This window comes from Cydia strobilella, chromosome 3, assembly GCF_947568885.1.
Source record: "Cydia strobilella chromosome 3, ilCydStro3.1, whole genome shotgun sequence".
NCBI lineage: Eukaryota > Metazoa > Arthropoda > Insecta > Lepidoptera > Tortricidae > Cydia > Cydia strobilella.
Window position 1 is genome coordinate 22,604,683 of NC_086043.1, and position 24,926 is coordinate 22,629,608.

The 24,926-nt window shown below is 38.2% G+C and overlaps 1 protein-coding gene across 7 annotated transcripts in view; it reads right to left on the reverse strand.

The window, feature by feature from the left end:
• The window catches only part of LOC134756132 (obscurin), a 159,874-nt gene that overhangs the window by 94,271 nt on the left and 40,677 nt on the right, over positions 1-24,926 (reverse strand). For 3 of the 7 annotated variants that reach the window (XM_063692949.1, XM_063692950.1, XM_063692948.1), the window contains exons 1-3: positions 17,169-21,853; positions 15,812-15,927; positions 5,348-5,476 (exon numbers count right to left, since the gene is read on the reverse strand). In XM_063692949.1, the coding sequence (XP_063549019.1) occupies positions 5,348-5,476; positions 15,812-15,927; positions 17,169-21,743 (4,820 nt within the window). In that variant the 5' untranslated portion in view covers positions 21,744-21,853. Of the gene's footprint in view, positions 1-5,347; positions 5,477-15,811; positions 15,928-17,168; positions 21,854-24,926 lie in introns of those variants that run through there. The other 4 variants (XM_063692954.1, XM_063692953.1, XM_063692952.1 and 1 more) reach the window with 2 other exon arrangements.

Below are 24,926 nucleotides of genomic sequence, written 5' to 3' on the forward strand. Positions count from 1 at the left end.
TATGCCTAATTAGGTACTGAGAAGGATAATAAATATTTATTACCCACGTCCTAATGCATAAAAGGGTCTTCACATTAGCTTTTCTTGTATTACAAAATCATCGCAACGAAGGGTGAAAAAACTCCGTCGAAAATACCACCAAAACACTCGTCTAGACAATTTGGGGCAGATCAGGGTAATTTCACATCCGACATTAGCTGAAGTGGGCGTCACGGCGTGTCCAGAATGCTAATCCACTTCAGAATTTCGTAGAATTACCCACCACTTTACTGTGACCCCTCTCACCTCCATATCACCGAAGACTTCTAACAAAAGTAACTTGTCGTGAACACTTTTGACTGACTTACTGATCTTTACTTACTTTGACTGATCTTAAACCCTATAACTAAAGAAATAAGATCCATCGATGGGTAGCTAAAAGTGATGCTGTTAGTGTCATATATGACGGCTCATTGTAAAATGGTGTCGTTGGATGAATGGCCGTGTACTGTTTTTGCGAATACGGGACGATGACCGGGGTGATACATACGATTATTTTTTATTTGCATGCTCTAAACAAATGATTCTCTCGAGAGGGTAATAAATTTCTTGGATATCTAAATGAGGAAAGAAAGATGCGCTGGAGAATCCGGAAAAATCAGGAGATAGAAGACCTGGTCTCTGACACAAACATCATCGGCGAAACCAAGTCAGCAAGACTCCGCTGGCTTGGCCATCTCGAGAGAATGACAGGCGATAGGGCAGCCAAAAGGGCCTACGTTGGACGCCACATAGGTACTGGGGTACATACCGCTGGAGAGACCAAGTCGAGAAAGATCTACGCGCCCTGCAAGCAGAAAACTGAAAGGAGATCGCACAAAACAGGGCGTGTTGGCGCCAACTCGTATCGGAGGCCAAGACACTTCGGGTCGCTGAGCCAGCGGAGTTAGTTAGTTGGTTTATATATTTTGCGATTTAAAGCCCCATTTTGTTGGGATTTGATTAGGATTGTTTAACGCATTGTTTGAATTAATACTGGACTGTAATTTATTGAAGTTATATTGACTAATTCATCAACATCATCATCGCAGCCGAAAGACGTCCACTGCTGGACAAAGGCTTCCCCTAAGGATCTCTACAACGAACGGTCATTCGCTGCCCTCAACCAACGGTTAAAATTATTGACTAATTAACATTATCGATTACGTCATTCTCTAGCGAGTTCTTAGGCGGAGCGATGACAGGACAGAGATCAACGTGTTAACGTATTGGTTGCCGCTTCGGGTGAAAGAAACGAATTAATGGATGAGGATGATTATGATTTTATTTTTTATTTTTTTATTTTTTATTTGAAAATATGTTACATGACTACAGAAATCCAATGCGCCATGAAACTTAAAATTAACATTAAACAAACAGGTTATTAAAAATAACAATCAGGTACAAACAAATATTTACAAATAACACAATTACAAATAACTATTACTAATTAAACTTTCACGGATGTAGGCCTCGCATCTATCACCTCACAGAATCTCAGGCATTCATTTCTCACAGACGCCCATCGCCACGCAAACAGGTCGCACTCGGGTGCTGATGCCAAGAGAGCATTCAACTGTGTGAGGGCACGGAGCAGCGGAGAGTTGAGGCGCGACACGGTGCGTCTCTCCGGCAAAGCCAACAGATCGCGTCGCCGCGGTCTGAGGGTTATCCTGGGGATGTCCGGTACATGTAGTCGCACGAGTCGACTCACCAGTTCTGGGCAGTCTGAATCACCGCGCAGGGTCCGACACGCAAACGTCAATAAGCTAAGGTTACGTCTCACCTCCAAAGAGTTGTAACCTAAGGCCCCAAGGAGATACTTCGTGGGATAGAGAAACGGGTAATAGCCAAACATTTTTTTGTATAAAAACCTTAAAAAGGCTTTTTGTACCTTTTCAAGAAGCAAACTGTAGGTAGATTCGTAGGGATGCCAAACGATCGATGATGTCTCAAGCTTGCTTCTTACTAGTGCATTATAGACAAGCCTGATCGCAACAGGATCGTTAAATTGACGAAGGTTGCGTACAACGAAGCCCAGTCTTCGAAAGCAGTCGCTAGCAAGCGTCGAGATATGCTCGTGGAAAGTAAGCCGCGTATCGAAGACCACACCCAGATCTTTAATAGAGCACACGCGGTTTATAGGCTCGGACCCCAGCACATATTGTGCATGCAACGGCATATGAGCACGGCTGAAAGTGCAGACGCAACATTTAGCCGGGTTGAACAGCAACTTGTTTTCGGTGCTCCAGAGAAAAACCGAGTCGATGTCCCTTTGTAACGACTCACAGTCAGTACTCTGCTCCACTCCATATACCAACTTAAGGTCATCTGCATATAGGAGACACTGAGCCGATTGAAGGACTGACCTGATGATGATGATAAGTAATATCCATGCGTTTACAATAAGTAAGTACTTAAGTATATTTTTGTGATAATTCCTAGATTTCGAGAGTGCATCACTAATCAAAATTAACTAAATAAGAGATTCTGATTTTAATTACTATTATTTTGAAGTGTGAACATATAAGAGTAAAAAATGCATCTATTACTTAAATTTTACTGCAAAGGCATTGAATCTCGACCCTTTCGTTTTCAAATAATATTTTGAATAAATGATTATAAAAAAATTGCACACAGTTTACGAGGAAGTGAAACATGAACGCGAAACGTTGTCGGACGAAAATCGGAAAGTACGACTATGACAGATGGATACTAATACTCTGTTTAGCCAATTTAGTTTATAAAAAATCACAAAAAAATTAAGTCTGTTAAAAACCGCAAAGAACACTTAAAAATACCAACATAACGATTATTAAACATGAAAGTGAATAATCTAATCACGCCGTCCCAATTTCAAAACACACAAAACAGAATTCTCGATCAATTACAATTTAACTGCAGACTACACATTTACAGTACATCTGGGGACCTTGGTATTATTTCAACAATTGGGTCATCTAAAATATACATTATATAATTGCAATATTATCGAAGTTACATGCGAACTGGGAACACGAGAAAAATATTGTGGTTAGTAGAGCAAACATTTGTATCTATCATTTTATGCCGTGCCTATTATTTTTCTGTTAGGTTCTCTGGAATTAAAAGACATTGAACTAAATAATGGAATAGACAGTGTTCCGTGAATTATTTTTATTTAAATTTCATTAGACATTAATTTCGTAGAATGAGGTAGGAGATGGATTGAATAGTAGGTACATATTTGGAATCACAGTATTTTTTTAAGAGAACTTCTGCGGTTGATTTTACAAATAAAAATATGTCTTAAGGCGGTTCCCTGAGCCAGAAGGCGAAGAATCTCCTTATATGATCATGTTTTTCTAAGAGGCGTTGATATTTGTAGACGTGGAAAAAATATATGTAGTTCTTGACTATATTATCTTTAACAACATAGCTTCCGATACACGAATTATGACACTTCGCTCGATACAATTAGTTCCCAAAGTAACCTCTAACTCGGACTTTTAATCCTACTTTACTCGGTTATTTATTATTTGAAACTATAAAAAAAAGAAGAAATTCATAGTTATTGTAAGGTAACGTTTTTAAAATAAATAAAAACCGACAAAATTCGATCACAATTGACACTTGGCGCGTATATTCTTTCCCGTTCTTTCTTGCGAAATGTGACAAAGACAGCGGCAAACCGATGGAACGGCCTTAACATAATTACATAATTGAATATTACTGCTTTGCCCAGAGGCTAAGCCTGGCAGTGCAGAGGGACAACGCCGGTAGTGTTCTTGCGACCATGCCAGAAGGGGGTGATTTGGGGGAAGTCTTTTATATTTAGCTTTAGTTTTAAGTTGTATTTTGTATTAGCATAAGTTTAATTTACAAAAATTAATGTAATTTCTATTTTTAACTTCGTAGCTTTGTTTGGACCAGTTAGGAGATGAACATATCAAAAGTCCCCGGCCATAACCCTGGTGCTGGGGGGAGAGGGGGGTTTGAAGGTTCCATTTTTCGGTTTTTCGATTATATCTCGGAAACTATGCGTCTGAGCGACTTGGCCACTTATATAAAATGAAAAGAGATTTAATTTTCTACAAGTTTTATTTAGTCATGTTTTTCGATATCTTGTATAGTTTTTGAGATATCTGCTCTTCAAGGTTTATTTAGGGCTCTCATTTTTATCTTGATTGTCTACATCGGTGAAGCTACTAGGCCGGGTTTGGGATCGTTTACGTATAAATCGGGGGTGCTGAATTCATTTATGGTATCAACATTGACACCATTCCTAAGTAAAAACATATAAACTATAAACAAATAACTCCGCCAGACACATATTTCAGGCAGATCCGACGGGCAAATCCGTGCGTGTAGGAGGGTTGAATGGATTTACCCGAGTTTGAAATTAAGCGACACATCTGTAAAGGGGCCCACTGACTATCAGTCCGCCGGACGATATCGGCCTGTCAGTTGTTCGGAACTGTCAATTTTTTGTTCTAACTGACGGGCCGATATCGTGCGGCGGACTGATAGTCAGTGGCAGTGGGCCCCTTTAGTGAAAGTATAGCCTATAGTTGAGCATGAATGTTACTTTGAAAATTTGCACCGTAATTCTTATGCAGGAGGACTAAGCTAAGTCTGCATGGCTGTTCTTGCAAATGCAAGACCAAAGTATGGAAAAGTCATCATACGAGTACGCGTAAATGTCAAGTTTCTATGAAAATATGACGTCTGTAGTGACATTTCCATACATCGGTCTGACAAAGTTACGAGTAATCGGTTATTATGGATGGGTTTATCCACGTGATAAAATAACTGTCACTTTTTAACACCACATGATTGAAAGTGACGGACACCGTTTTATCACGCTGTCACGTAGACAAGAACGACCATCACATACGTACTGATTTAGCTTATACGGACTCTTAAGCATTTTTAATGTTACGGGCACGATTACTTCCCTCGATAGGGAATAGGTATTATACGAAACTTTGCGTAGGGGGTGCCACTACCACAATCTGAAGGTATATCGCGAAACAAGAAAATCGTAATTTCGTTTCTAACATCTCTATCACTTGCATATTCGAGCGATAAAGAGGCAGATAGCGAAATTTCGGATCGCGTTTCCCCGGTAGGTCCTTTGTAAACAAACCGCATTGATGCATCAATGTAATATTTTATTATCTCTGAAAACTTGTCAAAAAACTGTTAAAGGCACAGTATGTATAAGTTACTCTATGGTTTACTAAAGAGGCTAGTGCTGCACTCTGGTGGCAGAACATTGCAGTAATATTGTGCATCTTCTTGGCATTAAAAGTTGTAAATCGGAAAGCAAAACCCATTAAACATTTACCTTTCCTCAGTCTTCCCACTCTTGCCTTTCGGATGGTTCTTCTTAGGCCTGACTGCGGCTTTGTGCTTCGCTGCGCTGGAGTCCAGGAGTTCCACGTCCAGGTCCAAACCAGGGTCGTTCAGGCGCGCCCTGGGAGTTAGAGTGACCAATGTTAGGGAGGGGCTACAATGATGGAGATGGAAGAATGGATCACATACAAGGTGAACACAACGGTAATTATTAAGGTAATTGAATAAGGGTCTCCAAACTTTTTGATCTGAAGACCGTCTAAAAGGGAAAACCGTCTACAAGCTCTTTCGTCGCTTGCTTATAATCTACTTAAAGACGGTCGGTAGAGCAGAAATCTGAGCATCGAGATCGAGACGTGCGTAATACAAATATGTTCAAGATTTCTTGCCCTTCTGACGGTCTTCCCAGCGAACCAGCGATATATTTTAAATGCCGGTCTTGCTTGACCTTACATAACTGAACACAACTGTTTAAAATAACATTTATCCCAGTCTATACCCGCAAATGTCATACAAAAAGTGACCTTTTATGAGTCAACATTATCATACACTTAGATCGCTGTAAAATGTCAGATAAGTAAAGTTCATAGCTAGGCGATGCCACCATCATGTACATAATATATTTTCCTCCTAAAACCACTTTACATAAAATAGTCTTAAAACTTTCTGAAACGAAGCTCGCTCTTCCTCTAAACATAGCAATGTCCATCAATCATGGGTGACAGTCGCAATGTCAGGGTCCAAGCCTCTCGGGTTGCATCATGTGATCCGGGGCTATTTTTATGTGGAGCGTTGAGCAACTGTGGGACAGCTGTGGCCCGTTTTACAAAACACAGTTACAGTTTGAGGAACTATGGTTTGCAGTCAAAGTTTATAGACTAGCAAATGAACATTGTGTTCGTAAGTAAATTTTGATTCATGGCTTTTTTTGTGTAGATTAACATTCGTAAGTTTTCACCGCAGTATCGGTGTCCCAGAGAGTTGTTTCATGTAGTGTGTGGAGCGTTGTATATCTTCACTGATGTCACTAGGTACTTTTAGAAAATCTCGTATTTCGCACTACTACTCAAAGTTAAAACCACAGACCTAAAATTTATGCTTAATCCTAGTTCTGTGGTTAAAACGCTATAACTCTGTATGTGTCACATACATAGTTAACACATTTTTTCTTTGATTGACAGAATAAGATACGAGTTTTTTTTCGTTTCAAAGTAATCACGATATATATATATACATGTAATTATCTATGAATATTGAAATAAATTATGACAATAAAAATAATTTGGCTGATTTGGATTTTTGGTTGTTTCTGGATATTCTTAAAAACTATTATGCGCCCTCTGTGTAGGTACAGTTACCTGCAATAATATGTTACTCTTCGAAGGCCACACGCTCTTATGGCTCTACAAATAAGATCGTGCCAGATATTTTAGCGGCCTTCGTTTTGTAGATTATTATAAAGTTCATTCCTAAAATTTAAATCAGTACGGTTTCACTCACTATTATTTTTAGTCGCTTTTGGCGACATGTTTCGGATTCGTCGGGAATCCTTCCTCAGGAACGAGTGTCCGCGGCGGCTGTACTTCGTGTTTTTTAGGGTTCCGTAACCAAAGGGTAGAAACAGGACCCTATTACTAAGACTCCGCTGTCCGTCTGTCTGTCTGTCACCAGGCTGTATCTCATGAACCGCTATAGCTAGACAGTTGAAATTTTCACAGATGATGTATTTCTGTTGCCGCTATAACAAATACTAAAAAGTACAGAACCTTCGGTGCGCGAGTCCGACTCGCACTTTGTCTTTTGAAATATGTCTCACGATAGTTTAATTTCGATTCAGCTCATTCCTTTTTGGCGTGCCCTTTCCTCATGAAGAAAACAATTTCATTTTAAGTAATTTTATTTTCACACAAATACGGAAGCGTAAAGCATTCTTAAAATATTATTTTGCAAATAATGTATCACCAGGGCGTCGCCCTTCTATGACCTCCGTGCCGAGTTGATGACTTCACCCCAAGGTTCTAGCGATTTTGGCAAATTTTGGCATGAATTCACAATTTCGCTTCATAATTTCCACTTCTGTCTAACCTCTAACCAAGCCCTCCGAGAATAAATGAGGAAGGTATTCAAAAGCCATTTGACATGACGCAAAAAGCTCCTTTGTTCATATTTTTCATACCATGCTCGTATTTCACGTAAGTTGAATTTAAATGCATCAATGACAAACTCAGGAACAAAGGCTGCTAAAATTAGATTACGTGTGGTACTCGTTTCCTGCCTTTATTATTAATTGGTCATCCGTCAAAATGCTTGAAGTCGCTTTCTTTACCGACTGAAAACCAAGTGCAAGAATTTTTGGAATAATAAACCTTTTTAAGAGCTAAATTTTAGCTTAGCATCACAGGAGTTGAGGCTGATATACTACTGTGTTCTTTCAGATATAATAAACTTGTGGTTGCGGCCGATTGATCTTCATTTCTTCAGGACTATTTAATTAGAATAGTACATTATGATACAAGTGTGCTAAGTTGGTTATTACACACGAGGCGATTTTGTGCGCGCGAGCTGTAAGCGAGCGCGCAATAAGAAAGCCGATGTGTGTAATGACCAATGCACACGCGTTTCATACGACGTTTTTCAACACACTTGCGAGAAAAAAAAGAAACTCATATTAATCAAATTTTAATAGTTAAAACAGTTAGTATTGTGTGTTGCATCTGTCATACTGCCGGCCGCCCCTCGCCCCGGCCGCTGGCGGCGCGCCGCGCAGGCGGTCGGGCGCGCCGGTGCCCGCCAGTCTGACCAATTAAAGAAGGCTCCCTTTCCATGCATATTATTAGCAATCAGTTACCTTCTTAACTCAGTCGGTTAATATAATGAAAAAGCACGAGTGGAATAATACACTGAAAGAGCACGCGTGTTTAATATCTAGGAGTATGAGCCAAAATCGGTGGAATAAAAACGTCATTTTGAGCAAGTGTGTTGAAAATACATTTACGGTATATATTCTAGGACAATTTATCTCGATTATTTTGTGCAACATCATGCATAAGTTCCTGTATTTATTTTACTTATACTCAATATAAATCTTTCATATTTTTTCTTCAGTAGATAATTCTCATCATAAATACAGGGTGGCTAAAAAATAAGTGCATTACCGTTGTCAGGGAGTTTTTGGGATTATACTGAGCAACTTACTATTGGACCAACCACGAAATCGCGAAAAAAAAATTTACCCTTCCATAGAAAATGGACCAGCCAAAATGTATTAATTTGAAATCATTTATTTCATGTAACTGTGACACATACATTTTGTTAGTAAAAAACAGTTTCAAAAAGGGTTAGTACCTAAGCCTAACCATTATACCTATACCTAAACCTACACACTTAACCTATAAGTTACCACTGTATGGAGCCCATTGGCGTATTAAACAGCCAAATTTTTTTTAGGGGTTGGCTCCATAGTAAAAGTTGCTCATTACACCTGTTACTGATTCCACGCAGAAGAAGTCGCGGGCAAAAGCTAGTAGTTGATAAAACTAATAAATCACAACATTTTAACAATCCGCTCCAAAAACTCATTAAAGCTGGAGCTTATTTCTGTCTGCCCTACTAACGTTCTGACGTCAACGGTGGCACAGATATCGGGAGCAGAACTATCCTCCGTTCATGTTGATGTTTGGATCCATGTCAAACTAGATTGTTTGTCCCAGTTTCTGGATATTGATTTTGTCAACGAATAACAAAACATCCGTGAGACACAGACATAATTAAAAATATAATAATAACGGGACCTCCGAGGGCTCCTTCCTCGGTACGGAGTAAAACATGTCGAGCGTTTTTCGACTAGGGGCCCACCGACTATCAGTCCGCCGGACGATATCGGCCTGTCAGTTAGAACAAAAATTTGACAGTTCCGAACAACTGACAGGCCGATATCGTACGGCGGACTGATAGTCAGTGGGCCCCTTTAAAATACGTGAGTGACCCGTTATTAATATATTTTATTTGTCAACGAACTAGCATAACCTGTGGAAGTCTGAGGAAGCTGAAAAATTACCCCACGTTGATTGTTCTACGAGCGACTCATATAACTGTACCGGCGCGCAGTTTAACGTTTTTGAAGTAAAACTTCTTTAGGCGCGACTAGAGAGTATAGTATGCGGTCTATCTATTGAGCTCGTTCACTTACCTGTACTGACAATGGTATTCTGTTAAACAAAAGCCATTATTTATTTTGTGCCTGATCGCGTGGCTATTGTGTGGGAGCCTCAGGCACAAAGGCCACGCGCTCAGGCACAAAAGACATACTGGCTTTTGTTTAACATAATGCCATTGTTAGTACGTAAGTTAACGAGCTCAGTAGAGATAGCGTTAACTATAACCAAAGATAGATATAACTCCGTAATAGATGGATACAGTCTAAGGAAAAAACGTGCCTCGAAAATCAAGAAAATTTGATTCTCGTTCAGAGGGCGCTACTAGTTTTGGCCTACAGTCGTATAGATGGCGTTGACGGTTTCGTTTGTTATTTAACAATTTTAACGCATATCAGTGAAAGAACATGGGTCAAAATCATAAAAATAATTAATGCAAATAAAAAAAAATCATTTATCTATATTTAAATACATTCTATCGTATTTTTATAAATCTACATTTTTAGTTTTAAAGTGTGTCGACAGATGGCAGTAAATTTACTGGGGTTACAAAATTTACTATGAGAGTACCGCTCTAGTATAAGTTACTCTATGCTATAACTCAGATTTTTTTTTCTGACGGAAGTAACGCTCAGTAGTGACACACGAACAATAGGACACACGTCAAAGTGCCAACATAGCGATAAACGTCAAAGAAGTTTTACTTCAATCGCGCGTAAATATTACACGCACCTTTTTTTTTCATTTCTCAAGCTCTGAAAGTGGATCGTTGTTGTACTTAGTGAACTTTTTGTAGTTTATCTATGAAGTGTGCAGAAAGTCATACATTTCTGCTCTAGGGCGTTTTAGTTTCCAAGTACGCTTTTTTCTTTTTTTTTCGACAAGCAAATACAATTTGAATTGAAATAATTTGATTGAACATTCTAATATTGAACTCCCCATACGATAACGATACTTTTACCCAAATTGTTAATCGAAAGTAACCTCGAGAAATAGTCAGTATAAAAAAAAATTAAGTATACTTAATCAAATAATCATGTATTAAAAAAACCACATGCATTTTACTTTCCTCGTATTCGAAATGAAAAGTAGTGTTTAACTCGGGTAATCCCTTGGTTAATAATCTACCATACCACTGTTAGTAGCTGCGCTGCGAAGGCTTCTATTTGACTTATTCCGTTTCCCGAGAGTTGAAACCTGTCCAATAGTTTTTTGCCTATGAAAGTATGGTGCGTTGGGGTAAGTTTGAAGGGTTTTCTATAAGGGGCTTACCCCAACGCACCCTTTTTTCATACCGTGCACTGTCGTCTCTTGCATTTCTCTCACCCCCCACTTCGTACATAGCCTAGAGTACGAATTACGCGACTTTAAAGGCAACAGGAGTTGAAATGGTTATTATTCTATCTGTAATACTTTCGCACCTTTCAAATGTACGCCATGGAATTAGGCTAGGAAAACAGATGTAAGTAAATATTTATTTAAACAGCCGTTTCTTTCGAAATTAGTGTCTTAGGTGTGTCTGCTACCAATGTTTAATCTCATAAATATAGTAATAAAGTCGAGCCATCTTTCAGCAACAATCTCTCTTTTACAAACTCTTATCTATTCAACTTCTGCTAATGAAAAAGCAACCTTCATAAATGCTTATAAAGTTTAATTTCAAATAGAACAACTGATTGTTGAGGAATTTGCTAAAATTTAATTTGAAACTTATAAAACGGTAACGACCGAAGTGTTAAAAACTTCAGCCAATTTTATAGGCAAAAGTAAACGATAATATATTTTGAATATATTGTAACAGGGGCCCAAAGAAAAAAACTTAAAATTCTTTTATGGAAGGAATTATTAAATTAGGAATAGTTACCTAGTTATTTGTTTTACAAGTAGTATTTATACCCGAGCAAGCGGAAGATTCCAAAATTGAACCAAGAGCGTAGCGAGCGAGCGTACAGTTACCTATAGTACCTATAGTTACCTATAGTTAGCTATAGTACCTATAATTACCTATAGTATAGTACCTATAGTTACCTACCTACCTTGTACAATTTTCCTTATGTATGACCACGGGTCTAGCTCTAAATGACACATCACCTGAACGGACTGGCATCCAGCCAGCTTGCTGAACTAGTTAAAGCACCGACTTTGCCTACCTTTTGTCTTTTTATAAATTTACCCATTTTACGGAGAATTTTGGGGCAGGGGTGATGACCGTATTGCGAATGTCATCTGACAGTTTGTAGACAATAGAATTAATGAGCTATATGTTTTTTTTGTGACATGAATCAGTGTGGAAAAGTAGGTTTCGCAATATTTTTGTGACGTCCATGTTTTTCTAGATTTCTTGTTGTTTGACAGTTTGACACCCTCAGTCTAAAACCGACCGTCACCATTTAAAAACTTGTGAGGTACTCAAAATGCTCGGATTGATTTGTGGATCGATTTTTACTGACTTCATAATTTCTGAGGTTTATATTCTTTGATCAATGTAGTCTCATACTGTTTTTAAATCACATTTAGAAACGGGTCTATCGCGAATTTATTTTGTTACCTTTATTTACCGACGTTACGACACAGGTTTCACTGGTCGTGGTCGCGGGTAACTGACGTCCCAGCAAAATGCCAAAACAGAGATTTGTGTGACTACCCCACGAAAAGCGCATTTCAAGTTCGAGGTAGACATCACATTTTTTAAATAAAGGTAACAAAATAAATTCGCGATAGACCCGTTTCTAAATGTGATTTAATATGTGTTTAAACCGCGAAAGTTTTAAATGTCATACTGTTTTTGTTAATTGATTGATTGATTTAACCAGCCGGCCTAGCCTATGTCACAATCGCTATCGCTACGACAACGCTTTGTGTCTCTATCACTCGTCCATATTAGTGGTACAGTGACAGTTGCTTTTCGATCGCTACGGAGCTTAAGCGATTGGCTTGTTGGCTACGCGGCCAGCATTTTTGCAGTTTAACTAAAAAAATAAGGATAGCATTTTAATTCCTCGCGAAGATGTTGATGATCATTAATACGAATACCTTTCAATGTCTTGGTGTAAATAATCATCATTAAAGTTACTCTAATAATATTATGTTACACTCATAATCTATTGACATGAGTTGGTTAAGGGTTTCCGGCAAGCTCGGTTCTCCATACAAACGTAGTTCCGCTCTCATTTTAAAATTAGCTAGATGGCTCTGAAACTGTACTTACAATAGGATAACGTATATTCTGTAATTAGTTTATGTAGCTTCAGATACCATAGTTAAAAAAATACAGCGAATTTAAGGTTTACATACAAAACTTGTTTTTGCTCTATTTCGTTTGATTTATAAACTGGAGCTATATAAACTAATTTCAGACCTAGATAAACCTCATGTCATTGTATGTGCAATGTTTCATTACAATCCAACACGTAGTTTTAAAATGAGAACCGAACTACCTTTGTATCGGAAGATGCAATTCGGCCAAACTTGCCGGGGACTCTTAAGCTAAAACCTATAAGAACATCATATAAGTACTAACTTGTTGAAGCTCTTCAGTCAGTGTTTGACTTAAAATTAGATGCTTCATGTCTTGACCTAATTTTCAGTCATCTTTTTGCATTTTTTTCGAGTTTTTTTTTATACAGCACAACCGAGCTTTGAAGTTTGAACCGACGATTAATTATTGACCCCCAAATATACGTGAAAGGTACAGGAAAAGTAGTTTTCACATCATCTATTCGAAAAAAGACTTATTCTTCCCCGCTAGGAGGGATCAAAGTGGCACTTTTCTTCCCTGCTAGGAGGGAACAAAGTGGCACTTTTCTGTTCTAGGACACGATTTTTTTTCTTTTTTGCATACTATTTTTTTTAGGTAAATCATATTTTGGAATATAATAATTTCCTCATAAGTGATGTGAAAAACAGTATGTGTCACATGGTAGCAAAATTATTTCCACCTTGGGCGATATCGCTTGAATCCCTCACTACGCTCAAGATTCTATTTTAGAATCCCTCGCTACGCTCAGGATTCAATTATAGAATCTTTTGCTTCGTTCAGGATTCAATGTACGCCCTCGCCGTAAATATGTCATTTTGCTCCCTTGTGACACAATATACTATTTTCTACTTGTGCTCTACTGGAAGAATCTAATTATTCTCACATCTTTCTAATAATACCTACTTAGCTTATTTGCACTTCTACGTTAATTTACCTACCACAAGTTTCATAAATTTGAACTATTTGGCAATTAGGTACCTAATTATGGTTACTATTTTTTATTTTATTTTTTATGATGAATAGGCAGGCGTTTGACCACGATCCCACCTGATGGTAAGTGATGATGTGGTCTACGGTTTTTTACTCAAAACAAATGGTTTCTGCATTAAGCACTTTACAAAGTTCATTTTAGCCAACATTTGGAATTATGGTTCGATAATCCCTTATTTAAAAAAAATACAATCCAATAAAATTACAAACAGATTTCCCAATAGCAAATAGAGAATCTCAGAATGTAAATGGCATGAGTCACTCGTTATTTCTGAACTTATCTATCTCTGTACGTATCATCATAATGACTTCCACCTCACACTGTCACTGTGAATTATATCCTGACTATTCTTACGATAAACAAATTTTAAAAGCAAGGTAAAATAAAAAATAGACCACGCATCGTATTTATATTTAGACATCTCTCGCGCGTGGAAAAGGTGAGAAATAAATTAACAAGAATTACGAGGCATTTAATTTTATTATACCTGTTTCCCTATAATTAGACAAAGTAAATATTTTATACCACATATATGTGAAAATAGCAATTGAAATAGCTAACAACTAATGTCAATCTACTTTCAAACTTGTATCGGATTTACTTGGAGCTTAATCACCTAGAATACATAGAATACAAAGAAATGATAAAACACAATATAATGCAAATAGCGTAGCTACGTGTAGGATATATACAATATTAAAAACAAATGAATGTAACATAGTTATCACAATTCTAATTTTGATCACAACACAAATGATACAACATAAATTTTCTGCGAGATATTTACAATGGCCAATGGTCTTCTGTCTTCATCTTCTAAAGCATGATCAGTAATAGTACATTCTGTAGGTGGGAACGCTAAATACGTAGTCAATGGACGGTCCTCGTGTATTGAAGAAATGGTTCTCGTAACGATAAACTCGACCTCTGTACCTGCATCAATAATCTCTCATTATGTATTTGTTCGTGATGGTGTTAACAAATGGTTCGTGACTCGTGAGGGGCGTGAGGGCACATACAATTATTGACTGTGTAAGTTGTGTAAAGTCTAAGAGTAATTCGTGCCTCGAATTAGACTCGTGATGTAAATGCAACTGTACATGGCTCCGTACAGTCAACATCAAAAATAGCGGATGAAACAACGCGCCAAAAGTATCTGCCTGCCTCGAATACTTCCAAATAGATATATCTCTACAGTTGTGGTTCAGAGTATCTGCCACTAGCTAATTGTTCTTTATATCTGTTAAGCTATTAGAGAATACTTTTGACGCATTTTCTGATACGTTATTTTTGTCAAAAAAATTCGTTTCAGTAACCACAAAATGGCGCAGAATACAGCGTCCTCTGTTTCGGCTGTAAAACTACAGGGCACGTTTTTTCTTGGACTTTGCCTCTCTGTTACAATCAATAATTATTTGGTGAAATAGATGAGTGCGAGTATGAAGATTTATGAGAATGTTATTCGTGTTTCGTAAGAGTGCAACGACCGGGCTAAAAATATCGGTCTCATGCGGAATGTTCGACGCATTGGATCTATTAGACGCATTCTTGAAATTTTCTATCCTCTACAATCCAATATTAGATCCCGCTGATAGTCTTCAATTAATGTTGTTAATATAAAACGCTAATCAATATATAAAATGAAAGAGTTGTCATGTTCCCGAATGTTATGTTTAAAAACGGTTAATATTATAGAAGCAACTACAATAGACTGAAGATGTAATATGATAAATATAAAATAGTGAATATCTCAGTAGTAATACTTACTGACATATAGATGAAAATCCCTTGACGTTTCTTTATATGACCGATTAAAATGACAGTTTCACAACTGATTAAAGTTGTCGAATATATACGTACAGGTGGTGTTAAAGATAGATTAGTATTTTACCAAAGCAATGACTCTGACGCAACGTACGCTCCAGTTATACACACACATTTAATTGATCATCTGTGAACCTTATGGTGAAGAAATAACGTCTACCAACAAAAGTGCTGTTAATGAATGAGGGCACGGCTGTGCAAAGCGCATGCCAATAATATGATACTCACTTGGATCCGAAGGCTGCCTTCGTATCGAGAACCTCTACGATATCTCCGGCTTTCAGAGAGACTTCGTCGTCGGCTGAAGCCGTGTAGTCTGTCGTGGCTACCACTACGTCTTCGACCTGAAACGAAGGAAAAGAAACTGTATTTATGTAGTCATATAAGACTTTCTAAATTAAGCTGTAGAAGTCAGTTAAAAGTTGTTGAATATACCACATTATTCAACGCAACTGAAGAAAAAACGGTCGTAAATCGGAGTTTCTCAATAAGAAGCACTAAAATATGATGATCTCTCGAAATATAAATAAAAGGTTTTTTTTAAATTATATGATAGTATCGCCGATTTTTTTTCCAATCTACTATAGATTTAGATTCATTTATTTCAGAAAAAAATACACTATAAATTTGCATCAATGTCAAAAATATGCTTATCTTCTTATCATGATCGTCAAACATTACCTGAAATAAATCTATATAATGATGAAATAAATATTTTCAATTTCAATTTCAAATTTCAATTACATAATTACTAAAAAATATATTTTTCCCCTCACTAGCTCGGAAAGCCGTCTTTTATCCTTTAAAACAAGCGGGGAAAAATGCATTTTATCCACTAGTGGGGAAAGTAATTTGACCTTGGATGGAGCGTGTTTAAGTAGCTTGACAGATAACAAAACGTAAAACGCTCATGATAATGGTTTCGTTCGATATTAATTATCATTAAATAAATGGTTTGAGAATCTAAAAAAAAAAAACCAAATTTAGCTTTATTTAATAATTCTAAGTCATAAACCTTAAAATTCCATAAGAAACGTTAGATTTTTATGATGTTAAATATAATTCTGAACGCACAAGTTGAGTCGATGCAATTTCAAAACGCATCGTTGACATTTCATACGTCAGAACAGAAATGTCAACATTGTCAACAAAATTTTTACTTAAAAACACTTCTCACCGATTCACGTAAAAATCAGAATTTCCAGTGTTTGCTGTTATAATATCGTAAAAAAAGTGATTCCAGTGATGAAGATGATCTAACGTCTGTGGATGTTGCACTTTCCTCGCTATAGTGAGGGGAAAAGTTTTGTGTTACACACGGGTGCAAATGTATTTTATTTCTCGTGTGTTGAAGCACTCGCTCTGCTCAGGATTCTATTTTAGAACCACTCGCTTCGCTCGTGGTTCAACTATAAAATCCTTTCGCTTACTCGTGTTTCAATTCCACACTCGCGGGTAAAATACAACTTTGCACCCTTGTATAACAAATAACTATTTTTTCACCCAATAAGGATTGTCTATTTTAAACATTACAACATGGTTGCTTAATTCGATACAAATTAAATATTTTGGTATTAGAAATTACCTTAGGAGGACTTCTGCTACAACTAGATCTCGATCTGGAGAGAGATCTCGAGGGGTAGCGTTTGTAACTTGGCGTGTAATCCAAACTACTCATCCGACTCCTAGTGTTTTCTCTATCGAGTAAAACGCCGCTGTATCTGCGACTCCCGCTTGACCATCCGCCTAATCTGATCCGTTGGTTATTAGTTATACCATTACAGTATCCTGTTAAGTCTTCTGAATCTTCCTCGTGATTATCAGCGATAAGACAGCTATACATTGAAAAACGATGTGCTGTCGGTTGACTCAAATTTAGGGCTGAAAAGACGCTCAAAGGCTCGAAATGCCTGATTCCACTTTCGTCAAGAACTGTGTAGCCTACTTGTCCGGACAATACAGCTCGGCTAGCTTCTCTAGGAATAACACATTGGAGACCTCTCTTCATTATTAATAAAGCCCCTTTATGCTTTTTATGTTGCAAAAGGAAATCTTCCATGGCCAAGCTATTTTCAGGATCGAGCAAACTCAATGGCACATCTGCCGATGTCATCAATGCCGGCTCCTCAGGAACGATCATAAGCGCACCACTTTCTCTCACCAGATCCCGTAGTTTGGGATCTGTTCGAGCCAGTTCTGGGTCAGTTTCCAATTTCTTTAAAGCCGAGTGTAAGCTTGGTGTTTTGTCTGCGAGTTTCCGCATGACTGTCAGGCGTTTCAAAATGTTTAGACTCGTTGGGTCGCTTGCTATTTTAGATAAACATTGTTCGTCGTTTGCAACTGACAAGAGAGTAGCGGCAACGTCGCGCATTCCGAGAAGTTTCGCCAAACCAATAGATTGAACTATTAATTCTTTCAAATGTTTACTTTCTGTGTCATTGATTAGAATTTCTAATTCCTTTGCACTCGCTTCTTGTACGGCAGCTACAATAGCTTTTTGGAGTGTCTCTGCGGCTTCATGTTCAGTTTTGATAAACGAGATTGAGTCTGAAATATGACTCAAAACATGGTGTAAGATATTTGTGTCGTTTTTAGTGATATTCTTGAAAGCCGGTCCTAAAACCTCATGTTCACTGCTTAGGAAATCACCGAATTTCTCAATTATGTCTTCTTCACTGATCGCATTTTTCTGTAAGGAGCTGTTAATTGCAATTTTGATCAATTCTACTTTTGGCTGTGTTGTATTTTCCAATATTTCTTCACACAAGAATTCTTTGTCTTCATTTTTTTGTAAAATTTCGAACATAGCAGAAACTAAGTCTTCGTCTATGGTTTTTCCTAAAATAGTATCAATAGATTTTAAAATTAGTTTATACTTTTCCCTGCCGTTATTGTTGTCTTCGAATTGTTCAGCAGTGACTAGAGCAGCCAGGACTGCTGCCGCTATAGAATTTTTAACATGTTCTTGTTGTGCACTTTGGTCATTACCACCATATCCAGTCTCCTGCATTTCTAATCTTTTCTTATTAACTCTACTCTTCCTGTCATTTATTTTTTCTTCATCATTTTCGTGTAATTCAGATTTCAAATGGACACTCATTTCAATGATTGACGTAATCACATCCATCAATTGATTTGCTATTTCATCTTTAAGTCCATAATCAGTGACAAACGCCTTCAAGGCTTCAACGTTACGTGTGTGGTTTAAAATTACACTGATAGCAGGTAAATCTGCTGGTACTTGTCTTCCGATAGACATTCCTGCTTCTGAAAGCTGTCTTAACATCTTGGTATCAATACTCAACTCTCCTTTAGTCGAAGTAGTATCATTTGGATTCGTTTTGACCTTTAATAACTTTAACTCCTCTGGAGTGACAATAAAGCTTTGTACGGAGAATTCAAGACCTTCTTCACCTTCTGTTAGATCAGGGGCAATGAATTTGAGGCCTTCAGGAGTTTGAACGATTTGTCCAGGCACGAATGTGACTCCGTTGTCATCGGTTTCAATGACTCTTCCAGGAACAAATCTAGGTCCTTCTTCAGTATCAACCACTTGACCTGGGACGAATCTTGATCCTTCATCTTCTGTAGAAATAACTTGACCAGGTATGAACGTAGGGCCAGCTTTCGTTTCAATAATTTGTCCTGGTACAAACCGAGGCCCATCAATAGTATGAATTGTTTGACCTGGGACAAATTTTGGTCCATTTCTTGTGTTTACTACTTGCCCAGGAACAAATTTGGGTCCATCAGTAGTATCGACCACTTGACCTGGGACAAACTGTTCTCCGTTTTCAGTGAATACTATTTGTCCGGGTACAAAAACACCCTCCACCATCATTCCGGGAACGAAGCGTGACTGGTTTAATTCATTCTTAACGAGCCGACCGGGGACAACTTTGCCATCAATATTCGGCATTCTTGGGCCGGGGTAAAATTCAATACCCTTCGCTGTTTGCACCATGTGTCCAAAAACATACAAGGACTCCTCAGACAGCGAGCATGTCTTGATATCGATTGGTAATCCGGTAGGAGCAGATTCTGAGAACGTGATATCTTCAACGGACTTTGCAACCGAAAACTCTACGTGTCCATTAGTTTCTATTATAGTTTTGCCGGGCATAAACTTTTCTCCATATTCGGTGTGCACTATCTGACCTTCAATAAATTTCGGTCCATCGATTGTCTCCACTGTGGTGCCAGGAACGAATTGTAAAGTGTCGTTGCTTGTTGTTTTTGTGATACCGGGTACAAAGATCGTTTCACCGTCAGTGGAAACGGTTTGTCCTGGTACAAACTTCAGTCCGTTTGGTGTCGCTATTGTTGCTCCGGGCACGAACTGTAATCCATCATCTTGATGCACCACCTGTCCTGGCACGAACTGCCAGTCATTATTAATCTTTGCGTTTTGACCAGGTGTAAAAATAACTCCTTTGCTCTCAGTCATAGTTTGTCCGGGAATAAACTGAACACCTTCCGGAGTCATTATTGTTTGGCCAGGTACAAATATTTCTTCAGATCCGCTGTGTAGTACTTTACCAGGTACAAATTTCAAGCCTTCTTCGGATACAACTGTTTGACCTTCTGTGAAGCGGTGTCCATTATCCTTATTTTTCATTACTTGTCCACATACGAATTCCTCTCCATTAGAAGTTTGCAGCACTTGCCCCGCGAGGAAGAAAGGTTCGTTTGTGTTTTCATTAGTGACAATATGTCCTGGTATAAGCCCTGGGCCATCGGGCGTATTCACACTAAGCCCAGGAACAAACAAAGGACCAACTGGAGTTTCCACAGTCTGGCCCGGAACAAATACTGGACCCTGTGGAGTGTTGACATGTTGTCCGGGGATAAACTTTTTCGCTTTGTTTATGTCTATCGTCAGACCAGAAACTTTAGCTATTTTTTCTCTCTTGCCCTTCTTTATATTTTTAATAACTTCCGGTAATATATCCAAGGACGGAAGCATGTCAACCTTGTTTTCAGAAAGTAATTTCTCTTCGATATTCATTGTTTCATTCAAACGCTCCTCGCTTAATTCTTTCACTGCGTTTAGGATTGTTTTGGACGGACGTTCCTTTGGAACTTTAAGGGGGTTCACACACGGTACACTTTCCAGCGGAATCGACACATCGCTAATATTTTGTTCAGACTCGTAAATCTCAGCTTCACAGTGATACGGGGTTATCTTAACAGGTGTCGGCAATTGGGTTGCCGTTGGGATTACTTGTTTATTACCCGCTTCCTTTTCAAACAGCTCCCAGTCCCACGATTCTATTAACGGATGCATTCGCTCCGTCCACTCGGCGGTGCAACTAACTATACTTGACTTAGAGCGCATATGGCTCACATCGAAATTGTTACAACTGAAGCTTTTAATGTCACACTTTTCGTGTTTATTGTCTAATTTAGCCTTTTTAGAGAGGCGTTCTTGCCTAAGCTTTTCCTCTTCCAACTCTTCTACTTCAGCCAGCTTTTCTTTGTTTTCAAATATTTTCTTCATTGAAGATAATCCAGCGGCACGTTTCCTCTTCTTTTTTCTTTCCGCTAATTCTTCCTTTTCCCTTTGCAATAGCACCTCTGCATTAGGCCCTTCGCCTTCGTACATTTCAAGGTCTTCTGTGAAATCCTTAAAGTCCATGGAGACACTGCGGCCCTGTTTCGTTTTTATTAGCACTGTGTCCGAATCTTTCGCCAACATCACGTCTCTAACATCACCGTCGCGCACTGCCTGCTCCATTTGAGCGGAGAACACTAAACTGCATCTTCTTTCTTGTACCGTATACACATAACGTTTGTCGTCATTGACATGTTTCGTCAGCAGCATATCCATTAAAGCCTTTTGTGCCTCTGTCGAGCCGTCCAGTACGGGGAAAATATATCTGAAGTCCGGTAGAACGTCATGTTTTCTGTTGCCGTAGTTAATTTCTGGAGCGTAGTGGTGTGGGCCGAGTTCGCCGGCGACGTTGGTGATTTTGCACTTCTTTCTGCCGGAGCGGGCGGTCAAAAGCACTGGAATGTAGTGATGAGAAGGCAGTCCGTAGGATTTGCCGGTAATCCTGCAGCATCGCTTGGCGTCCGCAGGGGAGATCGGAGCGAGGACCGGGAAGTAGTGCGGCTTGGGCAGCCCGCGGCTGCGGCCGGTGATTCTACAGAACGACATGTTCACGCGATCATATTTGTTTACTCGAGTTAATAAATGTTTTGTTTGTAGCGGAGCTTGCACGCTTGCGCGCGTTGCGGAGGTCGCAGAGAGACTGCCGAGCGGCGTTCGCGCACCTACAGACGGTGTGGGGCAGAAAGCTTGTTCCGGTTACAGGTTATTTATAAACAAATGAAAGATGGATTTGCTCCGTATGACACAGTTTCATACAAACAAGTTTAAGAATATCGGCAATAACACCAACGCGAAGTAAACGTGCATAACAAAATAATAACTGCCAATTTTTAACCAGTTACACAAACAAAGTCCGAGTTACGAAATGGGTGGACAGAATTAATTAAAACTGAAGCGACTGACCTCAAGGAAAAGCTAATATTTTCAGAAATGAGACGTCACTCATTTGCCAAGCTTTTCGTGGGCTTTCGTACTCTCTGTCAAGGCGAGAGAAGTTTTACGCAAGTCCAGTTTATAAATATAATATTCGGTTAAACTGAAGACACTCACGATGCCAGGTTAAATGTATATAAATATATTAGACAGAGCGTTTAACCTAAATTTATGGAAAGTAAACATCATAAGTTACAAAGTTAAATGTCGGCTGTTTCCATGCGGATTGTAGTTGGAAATAAAAACTAAATAAAACGCTTGATGACTTCCTGTTGTAGATAGCATCGTAGCTCTCAATGTTCTTAGATATTATACTCGAAGCAGTCGTGGATTAACCGTATAACAAATTATTAATAGAAAATAAATAAATTATATCAGACAAACTGCTGAACCTTTGAAGCCTAATTACGTATCTGATTTCGGACATTGTCTATTTGTTTACTGACGCGACTCACATCACGTATGAACTTTATTGTTTGTATGTACGTGACTAACGTGACGCACCTGAAATAACTTCCATCATAAATAATGTCTCACCTTCTTATTTTGCCTAGATAAATGAAACGCTTGGGTATTGGGAAGGAGCATTTTTTTTAATGATTGTTACAAGCTGTAGGTACCATTAATCAATTTTTTAAATCATTTTTAGAGTTCCGTACCCAAAGGGTAAAAACGGGACCCTATTACTAAGACTCCGCTGTCCGTCTGTCCGTCCGTCTGTCCGTCTGTCTGTCTGTCACCAGGCTGTATCTCACGAACCGTGATAGCTAGACAGTTGAATTTTTTACAGATGATGTATTTCTGTTGCCGCTATAACAACAAATACTAAAAACAGAATAATATAAATATTTAAATGGGGCTCCCATACAACAAACGTGATTTTTTTGCTGTTTTTTTCCGTAATGGTACGGAACCCTTCGTGCGCGAGTCCGACTCGCACTTGGCCGGTTTTATTAAAAATCAATGTTCTTGAGTTCTACAATAGAGTTCGAACTGCCGGTAGGCCTCCAACGAGATGGAGCGACGACCTGGTGAAAGTCGCGGGAATTCGGTGGTTGCGAGCGGCACAGGATCGGTCGGAGTGGCGAGCCTTGGGGGAGGCCTATGTCCAGCAGTGGACGTCTATCGGCTGACATGATGATGATGATGATGACAATAGATTTCGATACTGGGTCCCATTTCCCGAACAATATTAGAGTAATATTATTAGTCCACGAATTGTCAAATCGTATGGGTTGCCATGACAACACACTAATAATATTAGACTAATATCGTTCAAGAAATGGGCCCCAGGAACACTTCAAAATCCAAGTTGAATATAAACATAAAATAAATATTATCAGACAACAATTTTTTTTAATAAGTTTTCAGTCAGTTAACTATCACATAAATAATTATAGTACGTCTAACTTTTCACAGGTTTTGAATTAGGTACGTAACTTATCCATACTAATATTATAAATGCGAAAGTGTGTCTGTCTGTTACCTCAGCACGCTTAAACCGCTGAACCGATTTAGTTGAAATTTGGTATAGGAAGATGAGTCTCGGGGAAGGATATAGGATAGTTTTTATCCCAGAACTCACCCCTTAAGGCGGTGAAAAGGCAAAAGCTAGAACAAAATAATTATAATTAAATTAACTATTTAATTAGGTAAACGTCTTTATATAAAAATATGTAATTGCAATATCTGTTAAAAGATTCAGATTTACATTTACTTATTTATTTCATAATAAAAAAATCAATATAAATTAATTTATTTCTTTCGTTATCCTTTATTGCATAAAAGAAAAACTTACAGCATAAAAGGCGAACTTAATGCCATGAGGCATTCTCTACAAGTCAACCTTTAGGCAAATTGGAGATTGTGGGCGGTGCTACATTAACAATATAAACAAAATATAACATAATACAATAACATACCATACATATATATATTTAGACGATATACTTCTATGGGCTACCGTTTACGAGTTATTTACTCGCTTCACCCCCACCCTCTGTATGTTTTAGTATGTATGTCACCCCCACTTTTAGTATGTTGTTTAATACACCATTCCCTACAACTACGCCAAAATAAGCTTAAATTATTTCCCCCATTTTTCCTCCGTTTTGGTGGCATAATTTAAATTTTCTATCCTATGAATTACTGTGAGTATCAACAACAGCTGAAGAAAGGAAAGCACAACAAATTAGAAGGTTAGTTTATTTATATTTCAGGCCCATATAGCTTGCACCGACCTCGCATAGCTACCCAGGTAGCAAAATGACGTAAAATGACGTCAGCGACGTCATAATGACGGCATTATTACGTCATTATGACGTCGCTGACGTCATAATGACGTCATTTTGCTACCTGGGTATATTTATTAACGTCATATGAAACTGATCCTTCATGCTATGCAACGGCGATGTATTTTCATACCTTGTTCTGATATAGCAACGCAGATAAATTATTAATTGCATTTTCTATTCAAAAATGATGATAATTTGTGGTGATATGTTAGATTTATAAGGCTCATCCGGTGTGTCCTAGCCCTAAGTTAGCTCCTAGTCATTAGTTAATTTGCATGTTAATTTGTTTTGTAATAGCACTAACATTATTTTTATTAGCTATGTAAGTTACTAACACATATGGGTGTATAAGGCCTGAAATAAATGACAATTTAATTTAATTTAATTTAATTAATAGGTATATACTATTATTGTGTCTCTTCGCTCTTTTGATTAAATATATTTCCTTTTCCTATCACGTCGGGTGAGAATACGTTTGTGCTATACGCCACTTACATATTCC